General features: G+C 43.0%; 1 protein-coding gene across 5 annotated transcripts in view; it reads left to right on the top strand.

Moving 5' to 3' along the window:
* The window catches only part of bcl2l1 (BCL2 like 1), a 30,148-nt gene extending 11,585 nt beyond the window's left edge, over window positions 1-18,563 (top strand). For all 5 annotated transcript variants that reach the window (XM_062391593.1, XM_062391595.1, XM_062391597.1 and 2 more), the window contains exon 3: window positions 14,885-18,563. In XM_062391593.1, the coding sequence (XP_062247577.1) occupies window positions 14,885-15,028 (144 nt within the window). In that variant the 3' untranslated portion in view covers window positions 15,029-18,563. The remainder of the gene's footprint in view (window positions 1-14,884) is intronic.
* The last annotated feature ends 307 nt before the right edge of the window (window positions 18,564-18,870 follow it).

Genomic DNA, 18,870 nt, shown 5'->3' with positions numbered 1-18,870 from the left:
AGGCAAAGTCATCTCTGGAAAGGACGCGACTTTGTCATTGTCTCATTCTTTAACTTGCAACACACATCAAATCCACACACAGACAATGCTCCCGCGTAGCCTTTTTTGCATTGGATCAATGGCGGGCGTTTTTGTTCGGGTGCTGTCAATAAACGCCTCTGTGTGGTGGTCGGCTCTATGCAGATTGATCTCTGATTGTTCTCATCTGAATGTAGCTGCTCAACCATGGATGTGTCTATTGTTTTTGCATGCATGTGTTTAAGCTCACGCATTACTTTTTACAAGATCTGTGACATCATGTGTGCATCTGTGAATGTGTGTATGTGTTTGTGTGTGCGTGTGTTTATACTCAGTGGTGTGTGTCAGAGCCACAGCTTGAAAATGGCAGCAAACAGATTGTATGATTCAGTTGCCTCCAGCTCAACGACAAAAACATGGTCCATGTTGGGTGACTGGTTTTGTTTACATGAGCATGAGTACAGGTGTCCTACTTGTGCAGAGACTTTATGCCTTTACGGAGACGGAGTAATGCCTTGTACTATCTGCCTGATGCAAAAGCATGAGCTAGGGCTGCTCGATTATGGAAAAAATCATAATCACGATTATTTTGGACAATATCAAAATCATGATTATTTAAACGATTACTAATATGTGCCCCTATTCTGAAGTCTAAGCTTTATTTTTTTTGAATCACTTCCGGTTCCGGTAAACACTGATGACGGCTGCGTGTCTTATTTCTCCATGAAACCAGGATATCGGTGCCCGGTTATTCAAACCCTTAATGATGGCAACCCTAACGCTCTCTGACCGGCTGACTGGCGCAGGGGAATGCGGTTCCGGTCTGACCGGTCTGAACAGCCAGGCGGGAGCGCGCTTGAGAATAGCAGTGCGCAGAGCGGCCGCTACATGGTGTGCTGCTGCCCTCCCTGCTTTTCCACTCGCGCTGTTTTTTCCACCGCCAATCACCACACACACAACTCGTCTCCTTCTCTTTACAGGTGCTTGAGTGCCAGTCAGCCTAGCCGCTGAATACTTTTGGGGAAGGACTGAATTGCGCATGTGCGTATCTTTCGAAAAAAATGGCAATTAATCGTTTCAACTCGATAATAGTAGTTTGGAGATCGTTTGACCCCATAATCGTAATCACGATTTAATTTCGATTAATCGAGCAGCCCTAGCATGAGCGCACAATGAAACAGCGGATGTAGAGAGGGTCTTGTGAATTGTGCGACTAGATGACTAGAGGGTTGTAGTGAATTTATAAAGAAGCAAAAGCAAATCAGAAAGCGTAGGCTAATCAGTGGCTGACCGTTCCACTGTCGTTACATATGTGATGTGATATGTGTTGGACGAAGTAAGGACTCGCGCAGAGAGGATGGGACGTCAAACAAACTGCGTGTGCTTCTATCTAAACACACAAACTGTCACAGATGTTTTATTGAACTATTTCTGTTTTGATGAGTCTCTTGTTTACTCATGTATATTCTCTCTCTGTGTGTGAGAGAGAATTGTGTTTGACAGCAAAAATGTATTGTATGTATAACTGTCTAACCCTAACCCTAACTGGTTTGGGCCGGTGGGTGGGTGTTAAAAGGTTTTGTCAGTTGTCAAAGATGGTAACTTGTAGCCCTGAAACACACACACACAGCAGGGTGACATCAATACTGACTCACACTAATGACTACATCTGGAGCATTTGCAATGCATCTGAATCTGTTCATCTGTGTCTCCGTGCTCTCATTAAGAGACAAATGCTGGTGATGTAGCGAGACGTCTGTATGTTCCATATCCAGGCGCTGTTTATGTATACAGCACAGATATCCAGCTGTGTAATAGATGCGCTTTTGTTTGTGAGTCTATACTGCCGGCCCACTATAGAGTGTGGAGCTATTAGAGCGGCTTTGCCTTACCATGCCTCCCTGGATATGTCTGGCAGTGCATGGAAGCAGAGGATGGAGAAGACAAACTCTGAGAGGGGCAGATGCAGATGGCATGTAGGCAGACCGAGAGGAAGAGGAGGCCGGTGACTCAGCTAGTTGAAGATGCAGAATGCGTGTCAGGGAGTTAGACTGGTTGTACAGTGTGGTGCATCTTTCTTTATGTGCAGCTTCCATGTTGCATGAGCAGAACAGCTGCAGGTTTGTAGAGCAGAGTGTAGACAGTGTGTTTGGTTGCCTGCATGCTGCTCCACTTCTCTTAGGCTTACTGTTGAAATCAGGTCACAAGCGAGTCCCCCCCCCCCTCCTTCCATCTTCCTCTTCATTCTCCCATCTTCCTCTGTCTACTTGCCCCCTCATTTTTTACCCCACTGCTCCAGCTCACATGCCTGTGCTTCCTCCTGTGTCAGATTCTTTTTTTCTTCACGCAGCCGAGTGCATCCTTCTCCTCACTGATTGCGTTTCATTCCTCTTCATGCTTCTCTCTGTAACGCTTCCTTGCTCTCTCCTTTCGGTTTTTCTCTCTATGCTCATATCTGTGATCAGATTATGAGCCATATCATGGGATTAGTGAGTCTCATGGCATGTATTAAAGTGGGAAAGCTGAGGGATGGATCGAGAGGCTTGATGAGTATTTCATGGTAATGCGGCACCCAATCTCATATAGCACAAGGGCTAAATGATGATAAAGAGCATCAAGGCCGTCATCGTTAAATTCATATGTGCTTGTTTGAATGGCCATGGGGGTAAAGTAATAAAGACAAAGGATATCTTCAGCATCTGCAATAAGAGAGAGGGGATAATAGAAAGATATAAGAGAAACGGACTGGTGCACGGCCCATAGATATGTATCTGCTGCTGAATTGGTTTTCTGTCATGTCTTCAGACTTTGTGAAAATGTACAGTATGCAACAGGAAGTCTAGTTTCAAGTTTCATTCTGTCTTAGAGCCAATGGCTGCCTCTTGCTCCTCTCTCTCCATATACTTTACTCGTCATCAGTTTCCCTCATTCCAGTTTCTACGCATTTTCATCAGCTTTTTTTTTTAAGTCTGCAGCCTATTATGCCCTTTGTTCCTTTTGTTCAGGTTACTTCTCATTTATCTTTGTTATTCTGTCCTACTCCCGGCTCGTCTTTGTGTCTTTCATTCTGTCCCTGTCTATCTGTTGCTCTCTCCTCTAGACAGATGGCAGGTCTAAGGGTCATGGTGAGGTGTCTGGGTCGGGTGATGGCCGACAGGGTGGAGCCTCCAGATGAAGACGTCCAGTCAGAGAGAAACCCTGTTCCTCATTTCTTGTCTTCACTGTCTCCACTTTCCTGAACATGTACTCACTCTGTCAGACAAACACACACACACACACACACACACACAAAGTTCTGAGTCCTTGGCCTTCCTGCTGTGTCTCAGTGTTGTATACATAAGTATCTGCACTTGTGTGTGTGTTTGTGTGTGTTTGCTGCCAGAATTGGGTTTTGTGGAGAGAAACCGCCCCTGAGTGGGGCAGCGAACAGATTGGAGTCTGAGCCTCCATGTCCTGACTCATTAATCTCCTCTTTAATTCATGGCCTCACCGCCGGCACACAGACGCACACATACTGTACACACGCATAGATGGATACACACTTTCAAAGAGCTCTGAGGTCCAAAAAAGAAGAACACCCTTTTTCTGGCACAAACACTGTCAATTGTCAGATTTAATGATTTAATTTCCTCATGTTTTAGCTTCCTGCTTGGAAATGATCCATCACACCTCAAACCAGGCCTGTCGTCCAACTACAGCACTCCTTCATTGCCAACATGAATCTCAGAATTTGTGAGGCAGTGATCGAGCCATTGATATGACTGATGACCTACAACCTACAGTGTTGGATACAGTGGAAAAACCTGGACTAGTTAGAGCAGGTTTTGAAGGTCCCACTTTCTGGCTGAACTCCAGGTTTCCATGAGGGTCACGCAGAAGAAAACTTAACACGTTATTATCACAAAAGTTCCTACTTGACCTTAAGCTTGTTTTAAAGCTGTGACAGTTTGGTGCTTGTGTGCAGTGCTGCCTGTCAGCTTGTCACTTAATATGCCAAGTTTTCCAAGCTGTATCAGAAAAATAAGTAGAGAGTGGGAGAACTGTTCCTTTTATATGAAACATGCACATTTTAAGCATGGCGATTCAAGTGGATGCTCTCTTCACCAGGGATGAGCAAGCACATAGTGTGTGTTTTTCATATTTTCCTCTAACAGTGTTTGTTTCTTCTGTGTGACTGTGCTTGGCAGTCTGTGTTTTAGGATTGAGCATTCCCAATTTTTGTATTATCCACCACCTGCTCTTGTCCCTTGCAAACTGAGTTTTTCCTTTTGCTACTCAAAGGGCATGAGGTAAATCCCTGAGTTGTAAGATCTTACTGTTCTGCCAGCCTCTCGGCTCAGGGCTCAGCTCTACAGTAATTCCTTCTCGCCTTGTACACACTGGATCTTTGTTAGTTGAACTGATGTCCTTGCTCCTCAAAACGCCTTGAGAATTGTGAAAAGCATTTAAAGGAAGCTGAAGGCCTTGAGGAGGAGCAGGCAGAGATGGTACTTGTGGAGATAATGGGGACATTGACAAGGAAGGAGGAACAGACCCCACACATTGTTGTTTGTTTTTCTGACTAGACATCGATTTGTTGACATAAGCATAAAAACTGATCAAAATCAAACCACTAGAATAATACAATAATACAACTGCAAACGCTTATAATAAATAAAGTAACTAGCATTTCAACTTTCCTGGTAGATCCTCTAAAGCTCAGACACTTTTCCTGTGCGAGCTTCACATTTCTTCCGAGATGATTTTAGCACATTCAGTGTCTCTGAATGTGCTAAAATCTGAGGTCACTCCAGCGTTGTCTTGACTGCATGCTTTTGTTCATCAAATATCATCATGCTGCTTCCAAATAGAACTCGTGGAGATCATGGTCATGATGTGGAAATCCCCTAAAGGCTAAGCTTGGTGCTCAGGTGGTGAAGTTGTGGGAACATTGCTGCCAGGTGATGGCAACCTGGCGCTTTAAGAAAATTCAGAGGTCCAACATAGGTAAGCATTGCCTCTCCTCAAGAACACAATAAACACAACTCCATGGGAAGGCAGCATGAGGTTGTGTTCACTCTGAAGCATTTATGCTTCTTCAATAATGAGGATCAGCAGTTTTCTCATTGGTCTCATTGGATCAGAGAACGTTTTTTGTCATGATCTCAGGGTCCTTTAAATGCCTTGTGCACTCCAAGTGCACAATCATGTCCTCCATAGCCACTGTACCGTAAAGTGATTATTTTCTGCAGGCTTTCCTATCTCTGCTCTGTCAAACTTTCAAAGCTGTTAGGAATTTTTTCCACCACTGGCCAGATAACTTGACTAGACACAATTTTTGCAGAGGCTTTTATTTTGATAAGCGCTGTGAAATGTGGGAACTTGTATACACAGGTGTGTGTTTTTGAGTTTCATTCTGCGTGATATTTTCACAATTAATCTTTTGTTTGTGATCTTGCAGAGTCACTGACCATGGTCTTATGATCTAGCCAATGTAAGGTAGAGGTCATAGCACACAGCATTGTTTGATATCGTGTTGTTTCACCTGCCAGGACTTCATGTCACCTCTGTTTGTTGCTCTGTAGACACATTCAACAGTGAAATTACTCAATTCACAAAAATACAGCATGTCTTGTGTTCTACACTGTGCTCTGGGCTCGGGGACACTGAATTATTTGTGTGCACATCCTCAGTGTTGCAACTTTCAGGAAGTGTTACTGATCTATAGCCAGGACTGATGACATTTTTGAATGACGCAGCTCTTTCTCCTTGTGACATTCAGGGACAAGCAGGTTTGATCACTGGTTACTACTTGCTTTCCTATTTCCTACCTATCCCCAAGTCTTCAGATTGTTTCGTTCCTCACCTGTTTCCTTTTTGGTTTTCCCCATATTCAAATGTTGTGAATCGGTCAAATCAAGACATCCGTTACAGGGGGTTGAAAAGGAAATCTTTTAAACCACTCCTCTTAAAGACAGCCCTCTCAAAAAGGCTGGATTAGAGTTGATGTGTTAAGGAGATGTGTCCCCAGGCTGCGGCTAGCGGGAATCACTGCCTTAGATTTAGTCTTTAGGAGAAATGAAACAAACAATAAACCCTCCCTCTACTTATGTTCTCCCTTGTCTGTTCATTGTAGGCGAGGCTTTTATCACATAGATACACAGATACAACCTTCATTACACATGCATAGGGAATTCAATACATGCTTATGAAGTGTTGTTTGTACTTCAAACCATAGGAACAGTGTCACATGGTTGAGTTTGGTATCAACAACAGTTTTTGAAATCTAACCCATTTGAAAATATGTTGGACTCTGTATGATAACAAGTCTTAGGGGCCAGAGTAAAGAAGAAAACTAAAATATTTTTTATAATTTATTGCCACAATGCCTGGTTCCTCATAGAGCATTGCCTCCTATAGTCCCGGTACTGTCTGCTTTACCTTGTGAGCACATTTGTCTCCTTTCCCTGGAAGAAACTGGTTGAAAGCTGGTTGATCTAGATTGTACTTGTCAAGTCATTGCTACAAAGAGGGAGTGTTGCATGCAACACACATACTTACACACGCACTCACACACACATTTAACGCATAAAGGCCTTTTGAGTGAGTGAGTGTGTTTGTGTGTGTGTGTCCAGTCCTTTGTCAGCTTTTTATCAGAACATAGAACTTTCTGTTTACTTCTGCTGAATTATCTGGATTCTCTTGTGCTTGGTAACTATAGTGACCTCCCCGGTGTCAGTTCTGTTTCATCACAGCCACCAACTCTGCTTCTTTCCTCCAGTTTCGAGCAGTTGCTTGTGGCCGGTGTGGCTGAACGTCACATGCTCTGCAGGTTGCTAGAAAGCGCTCTACAGCAGTTGAAAGGGTTAAGGCCGGCGCATGTTTCTGCAACTGCGTCGGCAGCTTTTCACGCAGCTGTGTCGCAGGGCTCTTTGTCATTCATGCTTCCCCAAGCTTCCCCAAGCGCTGCGCGTCTTACACAGCAGTTCCCTAACCCAGAACACTAGGCGGAGTAATGTATTTTGTTGAAGATGACTTTAGAGACGCCTTCTTTCTTTTTCGTCGATTGTTTATTTACGTAGCCACTGCGGCTCCTCATAGCCTTTTTCTGGCGGACATATCAGCCAGTCAGTGACGTGTTATACAAGTAATCATACTTTCGGATCTCTTCTGTCAAGTGCTCTTCTATTTGGTCCATATTCGTTCTTCTAAATCTTCCGTTGTTTCTGCCGTTATAATGTGGCAGGAAACCAAAAATGCGACTCCGGAAAGAATGTAGTTAGCAGACCAATCACATACCTTGCGGGCTGCGGGAGGCTCGCGGAGCTTTGTCGTCTAGTAAGAAAAATTGGGCGAAGCATGTAAGCACGTAAGAAGAGATACATAAGCACGTAAGGGGCCCTGAAGGGCTCTTGCGCTTGCGGGCCCGTGAAAACGCAGAAGCATGCGCCGGCCTCTAGGGTTGTCTCAATCAGATGTTTCACACAGCCACAGAGGGACTCTTACATCAACATTCACTAGAAACGTCCTCACATAAATGAACAAATCAATAATTATCATATGATTTATTTCACAGAGATATCTTTAGTGAAGCCCCATGGGGAGAGGCGGCGGTCTAGTGGCAGAAACTTGGACTATGGGCAGAGAAGGTCTCTGGTTCGTCTCTGGTTCGACTCCACGGAGAAACAACAAAAAGACGAACCTGGATCTATCTGTCCAAATTCCAAGAGTCTCCCTACCCTGTCTAGTGCCCCTGAGCAAGGCACCTTACATTACATGTCATTTGGCTGGCGCTTTTGTCCAAAGCGACTTACAATTATTAGACTCAACATTCATGAGGGGCCATTTAGGGGTTCAGTATCTTGCCAAGGACACTTCGGCATGCAGATGGGAGAGAGTGGGGTTTGAACCGGCAACCTTCGTTCTGAAGAACCACCACTCTAACCACTAGGCCACACCTTACTCCCCCACATCTGTCAAAAGCAGAGATTAAATTTCCCTACCTTCATGAGTGTGCCTTTGCATGTCTGTGCATATGTTTGGGACTAATAAATGCATCTTAATCTTAATGATTTTTGTTTATATAATATTTTAATTGCAAAGTAACAGTGCTTAACACAGGTAAAACTAAATGAATCCCATCAAGCTTGAGCTACTAGAAAAGTGTAAGCTTTGTAAGGTTTGATAAACTTTTACACAGTTACACAAGATCTTAGAAAACACACCCTTTATTCACAGTAAATTCAAGACTAATGTTCATCACATAGATACAACAGGAGCTCAGAGTGTGGGTGTGTTTGAGATAAAACAGAACTTTCCGATTATGTGAGTGGTGCAACCTGATTGTTTTCCATTTAAAAACTCCTGTAGTCTGAGCATTTATAATATCAGTCAATCATTTTGTTTATTTGAGAGGGAGATAAACAAACCGCTTACATGACCCGCTCACAAGCTCTCATCCTGACCTTAGCCCTCATAGGCCAGTCTCACCACTTGGCAGCCATCTTTGCAACGACCCCGAAGCATTAATTTAGAGCCAACAAGACCAGGCCCAATCCAAATAAACGGGAAGTATCAATTACTCTTTCAATGGTCACTCGCACATTCAAATTACATGAATAGGATCAACAGTCAGGTCTCCACTGCTTAAAAAGTTGGGTACCCCGAACCAATCACTTCCTATGTTTTGCAGATCAACAGATGATTGGCTGTTTAAAGGGAGGTCCGAGATATGCGTCATCTTTGACATTTAATAGGGTTGTCTCTTGCCTAATAACATCTCTGCCTTGACATAATGATTGCACATATGATTGCTAATATTAACACTATATTTTTTCAATGTGTCCCCAAGGTATTGAATTTCAATCTGTCTTCAGCTCCATTTTGCCTATAAGGAAAAGGATGGGAGTTGTTAATCGATGTGTGTGTATGTGGTGGTGTGTGTGTGTGTGTCGTGTTCAGGGGTTTCAACATCAGGGGATTTGAGTGTTGCTGCTGGTGCAACACTGGAGCAACCGACAAGTCAGAGCTGATGAATGGGAAGCTGCTGCTAATGATCGTTAAAATGCTCCTTTCTCCACATGTATCACCGGGCCATTTGTCAGCCACAGAAACGGACCTACAGACCCAAACTCACATCAAACACGCTAATCAGCTGCTTTCTGGTAGCCCTGGCAACCAACTGCACAATCTCCTTCCCTTTGCCCCTTCACGTTTTCACTTCCTCTCGCTCTCTCTCTCTCATACCAAACCTCTCGCTTTCATGAGCTAAACCCTTTTTCATCCTTTCCCCCCTGGCTAACAAGGAAAGAGAACGTTAAAGGCAAAGGGGAGAAACTGAGACGAGGCCTGAAAGCAATCGGTAGGCCGCTGCCTAGCACCTGATTTCCTCTGGGAACTCAGAAGAGATAAAGAAATAAAGGCGTGACCGTGTGAAAGAGAAAGGAAGAGAGCAGATAAAGACGGGGTTTACCTGTTAGGTGGGACAAGGGGAGACAGAGCATATCAAACCAACAGTGCAGCCTTGACATGTGGAAACTGAGCTGACTGGTAATAAAGCAGGGCCCTTCACTCTTTCTGTTAGAAGCATATCAAGTAAAATGAAGGTCTTTTATATATTGTCAGTAGTTTCCCAATCGGTTAAAAAATAGAGTTCAAAGGTCGATAGGTAAGAAACCATTTTTTTAATTCATACTTTGAGGTATGTTTTCAAATGGGTAAAGCAGGAACAGCAGCATACAACTCAAATCAAATTTGCATAGCCCATTTTCACAAATCACTATTTGCTGTATAGTGCCCAGCAATCTGTCGCATCCTATCCCCTTAACCCTCGACTAGAGTGAGGAAAAAGTAAAAACCTCAGAGAGTGAGGGAGCCAATAAAAGTCAAAATAAAAGCACTGGACACTTGATGATGAGTTTACTCGCAGTCAGATCTACTGTGAAACCTAAAACCTACTTTTGGCAGCACGTGAAGTGGGGGACATTTACATCCCTTGACCACATTATCAATACACACTGCCTCATGGTACCCACTCCATAGTAACATGTCTTGACATGTCTGTTTAAAAGGTGCCAGTCATCATCACAAGGAGCTGCAGCTCTGCTCTCTGCACACACATTCCTCACATTGCTCTAAGATTTCACATCCAGGGATAGGCAGAAGAAACCCTTAACGGGCCGCAATAAAACACTGACTCATATCACTTCATTTGTGTGTGTGTGTGTGTGTGTGTGTGTGTGTGTGTGTGTGTGTGTGTGTGTGTGTGTGTGTGTGTGTGTGTGTGTGTGTGTGTGTGTGTGTGTGTGTGTGTGTGTGTGTGTGTGTGTGTGTGTGTGTGTGTGTGTGTGTGTGTGTGTGTGTGTGTGTGTGTGTGTGTGTGTGTTCCGTTCGTTTTCTCTGCTGGACACAGAAGTCGCCTTTGCTCGAGATGCCACTTTATTAATCACTGACACAAAGACTCATGCGAATGAGGGCGGAAAAACTATGAATTTTACCCTCATGCTCTCCGCACATCCAAAGCCACTCTTTTCTCTTCCGGCTCTCTCTGGCACTCACTCTCACACACACACACGACCCCGCCCCCCATGTCACTCACATGCATGCTGCATTCACTGGACAGGCACACAGTAGGAAACCACAAAGGAGTTACATTTATGTAGTTGCATTTCAATTGACCAACAAGTACCAATGCCAGGATAGAAGATGTGGAGCAGGGACAGTACTACAAATACAGATTGATTTGAAATACAGAGCCATAGTTTTTAAACAATACTTAAATTATTCTAAAGAAAAGAAAACAACAGAATATATCTCCCAGTGAAAACATGTGTCAAACATGTTTAAGACACCAAGGAAGATGTCTAGAAAGTTTGTGGTGATAAGAGCTGACGACAGTGTGTTCAAAAAATCACATGATCTCTGCAGCAGAGTTAATATGTCACTTCTTGCCTCTGCCTGCTGCACCTCTTGCCTGAATAATGCGTAGATCAGTTGCTGATGTGAACGAGATTGTGCACAGAACCTCCTGCTGCATTGTGCATGTGTGAAAGGCCGACTGCGGGTAAACTCCGCAGCCAATTTTAACCACAGGTCATGTCTGAAAACTCCTATAGTTTGATTCTGTTTGTGTGAGGTCAGGAGCAGGTCATCACATTGCCATCTTCCCTCTTATCTTACCCAACACATTCACACCCCGCATGTTCTTCAAAACTTAAACCACAGAGCTAAAGATTAGCTTCCTCAGAACCTCTGCTCAGAATAATATTTCTACACAAACACACACATCAGCCCCTCTCATACATGTAATATGGTATGAGTAGTCAGCTGAGCATCCAGAGAGCAGATAGGATAATTGCTTAGGTTTGAATCTATATTTGAACTGGTCTACTTGTCACGATAAAGGTCATGGTGACGATGATGATGATGTCATGCATCAGGCAGCAAGAGACAGCAGGGCGTGAAAGAAACTAGACTCCGCACTTGTGTCATCATCAAACTAAATCATAATGTCTTAAAACTCCTGGAATGAACTCCAGCGCTCTCTCACTCCTCCGCCTCCCTGAAACCCTTTCTCTCTGTCAGTCACGTCTGACTTGTGATTGTCACTCCCTCTCAACTTAGTCATTATGTCTATTTGGGCCTAAACCCAGAGTCTGTTGTCTAACAGAAAATCAGGGTTTGTTGAAGGACAGCTGTCCCCTCCCCCACAGCCCTGTATTCGTGCCTCAAGGAGCTATCGAAATCAGCGCTTCATTTCCTTGGCGATGATTCGTTATCGAAGCTCATGAATTAACATGAATTAGAACAGTGATGTCTCATCTCACATTAAACACTGTGACTCTGGGTTGTCCTGATAGCTGAATGGTGGTTGGGGGGGCTTATCACATGGGCCTTCTTCATGCCCTGATCAGCGGGTATATGGTTTGACTCCTGGCCGAACTCACAGACTATTTTCTGCATGTTATTCTGACTTCTCTCTTCTCTAAGTTTCCGTTTCTACTCTCTCTCTCTTTCTATCTAAATAAAGGCCAAAAATGTATACTTAAAAGTAAAGGAAAATATTGTAACTCTGAGGTTAGAACAATTCTACTGCACTGAAACATTTATTTCACGTTGCTTTCGTACAAGAACTTATTCAGTATGAAGCTCCGTAAATTAAGCCACACCGATCAATGAGAAATTATGTCATATGCTGATGGTGTGATTGGTTTCACTGGTGGAACATAAGTACACGGCCAGCATGTGGTGCAGAAGATAAACCTGCAAGAAATCATTGGAAATTCATGGGCTGCCACATCTACACTAAGCTAATATCATGCTGGTAGAAGCCGATGTACTGGATATCAATTACCATTTCAAGTTGTTCTCTCAACTAATCAGTTAATAATTTTGAGATGTTGTTATTATCAGCGGAATACCCATCACAAGTTCCCAGAGCCCAAGATGACATCCAAAGTCCTTGTTTTGTCTGAACACTAAATATTTTCAGTTTTTATCAGAAATGACGAACTTATAAAACATGTTTACTTTACTAAGCTGTGTACATGTTTGAAATTGATTTACATAGATTACATTGCTTATTGTTACCAGCTGGGCATCATATTTGAACAATAAAAGCTTTTTATCGGAAAATAAAGCTCTTTTGGCTGCTCCTGGGTAATTCTGAGGCATACACACTGTGCCTCCGTGTAGACTAGTCCTACATGTGTGCGTTTAGTAAGGTGCAGTGATGAAGCTGTGGCATCCACAGCAGCTATTCAGCAGGGGGCGCTGTTGTTATTGAAAACCATTTGACAAGTCATAATGGTCATATATGACTTAAGTGCTGCAGTTTGGGCACCAAAGCAGATGCTTGACAAAAATCAACAGTGTGGAAATACTCGACCAGAGCAGATAAAACTAGATCAGATGTTAATGCCTTACATGTGAGGCTGCCCTAAACTACATCAACAATACCAGCACTATGCACCATCTTAAGACACGTCATGGCTAATGCTAGTGCAACAGGGGTGTGGATAAGGGCATGGAACACAACGACTCACAAATGTTTCCCAGCATTTATTTGCTCCCTCATCAATGTGGGTCGCATTGTGTGTATTGTATTTACAAAATACTTTGATCAGACATTACAGTCTACACTTAGCTCATAGTACATTGCTAAATGGAGCAGAGAGCAATTAAAATGGACCAGGAAACATTTTCTACTTATATATAATATGTTTCCGAAAACAATGAACAAAAGGATGAACAGTGTGACACCTATTGGTCATAATATAGAAAGTGCATGGAGTAGGAAAACCAACCTGCAAAGGACAATATAAAAACATAAACGTCCTCCTGTCTCAAACATATTGACAAGGGTCGTGAAAAATATGCTTCCAAAGGTTAGTCGACTTCTTTTTGGGAATAGTTTACAACTACTAAAATGCTGAAGTCGTGAATCCCCTAACAAACACGCATTTATATTTCTATCTTGAAAGGGGGGTTGGAGGTTCTGCCTTTTTAGCCCCATGTCATGGTGGATCAGTGTTACTGGAGCTCAACTGATAAATAGGTTTTTCAAGTACATGCTCGACTCAGGGTAGAGTTCAGAGTAAAATACATTGTTAAATCCCCTTTCTGGAACACACCGCATGATCCGCTAAGTCATTTAGTACACTACAAAAACCCAACAACACCAACTCCCACCCCGTCAGTAATTGCTTCTATGTTCTCTCTCTCGCGCGCGCGCGCGCTCTTGCTCTCTGCAGTTTCCAGTTACAGCCGCCTGCTGCTGTCCCATAAACACCGTCTGTCCTGCTCTGAAGAAGCAGCATTGTCCTCCGACAAAGAAACTTACATAGTACTGACAAATCAACAGAAGTGACTCAGGAAGCCAAGGCCATCTCAGCTGATCTGCTGTTGTGTTTGTAGAGGAGAATTTTGTTAGCCTGAGTGGCGCCGCTTTGTGGCCAGAGATGAAAGCTGCATAATCTCCGGCGCATTTCCAGGAAAGGATATCAGTTTGTGGTAAGGCTGGCTAGGCAGTGCCATACAGCAGCGGGAAAGAATGTCGGCACACAGCAACACTTCTGTGATCGGCCTCACAGCTGATGGGATTTCTGGGAAGGAGGGGGAGGGGCAGTGGAAATGACATTAAGTCCAGTCTGTTTAATAATGAGGATTACTCCTCTAAATCAATGAGATCTTGTGGTTAGTGTGAATGAATCATCAATGCAGGTGGCTTCTGGGGGGTTTTGTCGGTGGGGACGGCAGCCTTACCGGATTTGTGTGGTGGATGGAAATTTCCACACATAACGTGTGGGCTGTGACGGTCATATTGATACCTAGCTTCTTGCTCGTGGCCTGGAGACCTTTACAGAAGGGAATGTACCTGACTCTCTAAACCTGCCTGTGACTTGTTTACTTACTCTTGAATGGGGACTTTTGGGAAGTGCTACATGCATGTGGGATTGTGGGTATTTTTTTTAATTTTAAATCATCCACCTACTAATTCCACAAACGTTTGACTTTTTGTATGTGAAAAGCATTTCTCGCTAACCGTGCATTTAATCGGCTTCACACTTTTCATGTCTATTGTAAATTGTACAAGAAAGTACAGTTCCACATTTAATGTGTTTGACATTTGATACATTCAATATTAAGACAGGTGACCAGCTCTCTGGGGGTGGGGCACTGTGCTAACTTTCCATCTGTGGACATGTCTTTTTCTATGTCCATTGATAAACTATTGCAGTGCTGTGATAAAATTGCTGACTATTTGTTTTTCAACACAGAGACACAGATACACAGCATAGCTGATAATCCCCGGCATGGCCAAAATTTTCATAGAATCACTCTCTGACGTTTAACTCCTTCTTAATCTCTCTTTGTTTTTGTCTTCTAGGAGCACTTTGCTGAAATCTTCGGGAATGACTCTGCGGCGGAGAGCAGGAAGTCCCAGGAGAGTTTCAAGAAGTGGCTGTTCGCAGGGATGACCCTGGTGACCGGGGTGGTGGTTGGTTCCCTCATAGCCCAAAAACGCATGTGAGAGAAGATGGACAACAACCTCTTTTAACACTCTTCTCCCATGATCCTCCCCACCTGCTACCTTCACTGCCCTGATCGTACACCACGCAAGTTCAAATGAAGGTCCTGTTTGTCTCGTCAGAACTGCTGAAGAAGTTTACCTTTTGTTTTATCCCCCCCCTCCTCACACATCCCACAGTGGACTGAGAATCCTCATATGTTGCTGGACTTTTTGAGAAAAAGACCGGAGGGGGAAGGAGATCGAGTATTGCTGTTTCATCTTATTCCACCCTGATGAAACATGCGTGGATATACAGAGACAGGCCTATTATTCTTTCATTCACTCAACCAATTGTTCCCTCTGTTCCTTTTTCTCCTCTTGTATAATTTTTGATTTTGTTTGTATGTATGTATGTATGTATTAGTTTTAACAAATTTTTTTCCCATCTTCATCCTTGAAAAAAGGCAAGGCCTGATCTCAGAATTCACAGTTCACCTGTCTGATACAGAGTCGCTGGTTGTGTGGTCTCGGCTGCTCCAAGCGAGTCGTTTTGAAAACTTGCAGCTCTACATTAGCTTTGTCTGTGCCATATGGAGAGTGGTGGCAGGGGGAGGATGTAGCACCTGCCCATGAAGAAGCTTCTGTAGTTCCCATTTCCTGCCACCTTGCCATTCAGATCACACACACTCACAGCGCAACCCAGGAATTTCAACCATTTTTGTAATAATGATCTAAATGAGTCCAACAGACTTTAGTTAACAGAATATGGGAGTCTTACACTTAAAAGCTCAATGGGAAAACTAAATCCTCTGCTTTTTTGTGTTTGTTTTTGCGTTTGCTTTTGGAATTTCTGTACCATTAAAACCTGCTGATCTGTGCTTAATGGTCATACTTGGCCGCCATTCGACCCTGCCAGAGCCTTGTGTGTGTGCGTGTGTGTGTGTGTGTGCGTGTGTGTGTGTGTGTGTGTGTGTGTGTGTGTGTGTGTGTGTGTGTGTGTGTGTGTGTGTGTGTGTGTGTGTGTGTGTGTGTGTGTGTGTGTGTGTGTGTGTGTGTGTGTGTGTGTGTGTGTGTGTGTGTGTGTGTGTGTGTGTGTGTGTGTGTGTGAGAGAGAGAGAGTGAGAATCAGCATTTATCCAAGCAGAGCACCACGGCTCGACCCACCATGTTTATTACGCAGTAGCTAAAGAATGCAGCAATTACTGTAGCAACACACACAAGAGACAGAACCCCCCCCCCCCCCCCCATCTCTCTATTTAGCTTTCATAGACGATACAAAACTATTCATTAAAGGTTTACACCACGCTGTAATGTAATTGCAAGCAGATTTAAGAACAATTCAAAATTGTGATGCTTTTGTCACCAATCTCTGCCTTTTCTTGTTACCTATTGGGTTATTTGAACATTTCTTTTAAGATTAACATCTAAATGAGGCATCTGCAGTAAGCAGATATAATATCGATCATTGTATTGTGTATTATATTGTCAGACATTCATTATCTGCTCATACACCAATTATGGAAGCTTCAAAGGACCTGTAACTGTTGGGAAAAATTACATTTTATTAAACTCTCTTTGTCTTGTTACATTATTAAGTAGTATAACTGTTAAATTTCCATCTCAAATAACAAATATCTACTATTTAAAGCTTTTCACATGTCTTTTCTCTCTTTATATGACTATAAACTGAATTCGACTGTGACAGGCATTTGTCACTGTGGACATGTTGCAGACCAAACCAGTAGTTAGTGAGGAGATGACCATTAATTGCAGCCCCTGTGTTTCTATACACTTTTCCACAGGGCGGAGGGGTTTAAAAACATTTTCATTGATCGTTTTGCAATACTCATGTTCTGCAATGTTAAAACAGAAAACCTTTTGGCGTTTTTTTCTGCTAATCCATTAATCATTCCTTATTCTTCATCTGTCTCATCATCTCAGCACCAGAGTAAAGATTTATTAAGCAAACGGATGGAGCAGCTGCTTTCGAGGAGACAATGCAGTTCTGCATGTGATTTGATTTGAGCTAAATGTGACAAGAAATGTGTCATAATGTGTCTGTTCCACATTTTAAGAAAATCTGCAACTGTAAGGGACTGTAGGGGCGTGTGCTACACACCCAAACTTTCATATCTCATCTCACACACTCATTCAGTCCAGCCCCTCCACGTCTCCACCTTCTCCTCCCCAGACAGCAAATCTGTCTAATCTCCGTCCGTCTCTCCTCCTCTTTTCCCGCTCCATGCAGCCCCATCTCTTCCTCTGTGGTCCCCCAGCTGTCACTGCACCTAGTCACGTGTGTCAGTCACAGCTGGCCCACCTGCTGCTTCACACACATATACACACGCGTGTAACATACACACCTGCCAGTCACATGTAGTCCAGGAGAGATGGGGGAAGAAGACCTTGTCTTTGTTTCTAAACATCCTTCCATCTCTAATTTGAAGCTGGAGGAGTGGTGTCGTCTGGGGTTTCACACACTGACAACTGTCAGCTGGGCTAATTTAATGGGAAGGGAGGGAAAAGGGTGTGTGTGAGATCCTATTCCAAATACTGTCTCCAGCTAACAACACTATGTCCTGGTGTAATGAAGAACAATACAGGTTTTTCATCAGAACTCAGAAAAAATATAGAAGAAGAAATCCGGATTTACAGGTGGAACACGCATCACTCCACTGTCAGTGCAGCTGTGCTTCTATCATCTCTTTCCTTTCATGTGGACTTCTGCTCTCTTTATCTTCACAGTACCATGTAACTATTATGAACAAGTTTCACTAAATAGAGTAAAAGACACAATAATATGACCCTGCATCGACTGTTGATGATTCTCCCTTTGTAAATGCTTGTGTCCTGAGCATCTTGTGAGCCAACGTCTGCTCTCATACATTCCAGTCCAGCATATATACAGTACATGAATATTCTATATTTTTCTAATGTGTGCCCCGCCAAGAAGCTGCTCGTAGGCTTTCCTCTGCTGAACAGGCTCTTAAACCAGTTCCGTTCCTAAACATATCGTGTGTGTGTGTGTGTATGCGTGTGTACATCTTTCTGTCTAGCAAAATGTACCTGAAGGAGGCACAAATGAAGGTAGCGTGACAGCATTGGCACAACCCTATACATATATATGTGTGTGTATATATATATATGTATATACATATATATACATATATATATGCTAGCTATTTAAACTGATTAGAATAGTTCATTAGCTTAGCCACATATTTAAGAAAAACTGAACCGATAGCTTTTAAACATTATTTATATTTGGTGTAAAAAACATAGTTACGCCTCTTCAAATGGCCTTAAATTACATCTTTGCGTTGATGTGCATCGTCCTTCATTGTGTTTTTGTTCTTTAGGATTATTTAACTGCTAGTAGACAGAAAAACACAGACAAAGCAAGAGGATATTTCCAAAAAGTCCGGTCTCTGGTGCATCTTTGTAGAGTACAGAGTCCGAGATTGCAACCATGTCCAGTGGTGTGTCTGTATGTATTAGAATGGCACTGTAAAATTGTAAACTGCATTGAACTCAATAAAGCCCATGTTGGAAGATATGCCTGTCTCTTCCTTTCCACAGTCTTGGATATTGGAGTCATCAAGGTTATTACAGTTCATCCTGATGAGAAATTCATTCACCCACCAGTTTTAATGACAATGACTGTCCCTAAGACATTTAACTCAAACACCCAAACATAAACCCCATGGTGGAGTCATTAGGATTCTGACCAGCACACGCCTACACATTTAATGGCAACCCATCAAATGGTTGATGAGACAGTTTAGTCTGAAGTGGTGGACTGATAAGCATAATTAAAAAAGACAAACAACTCATTAGCATTCAGGTCAGTGTCAGGAAGAACA

The sequence above is a fragment of the Platichthys flesus genome, chromosome 7 (genome assembly GCF_949316205.1).
Source record: "Platichthys flesus chromosome 7, fPlaFle2.1, whole genome shotgun sequence".
NCBI classification, from domain to species: Eukaryota; Metazoa; Chordata; class Actinopteri; order Pleuronectiformes; family Pleuronectidae; genus Platichthys; species Platichthys flesus.
This window is presented reverse-complemented; position numbering and strand designations above follow the sequence as displayed.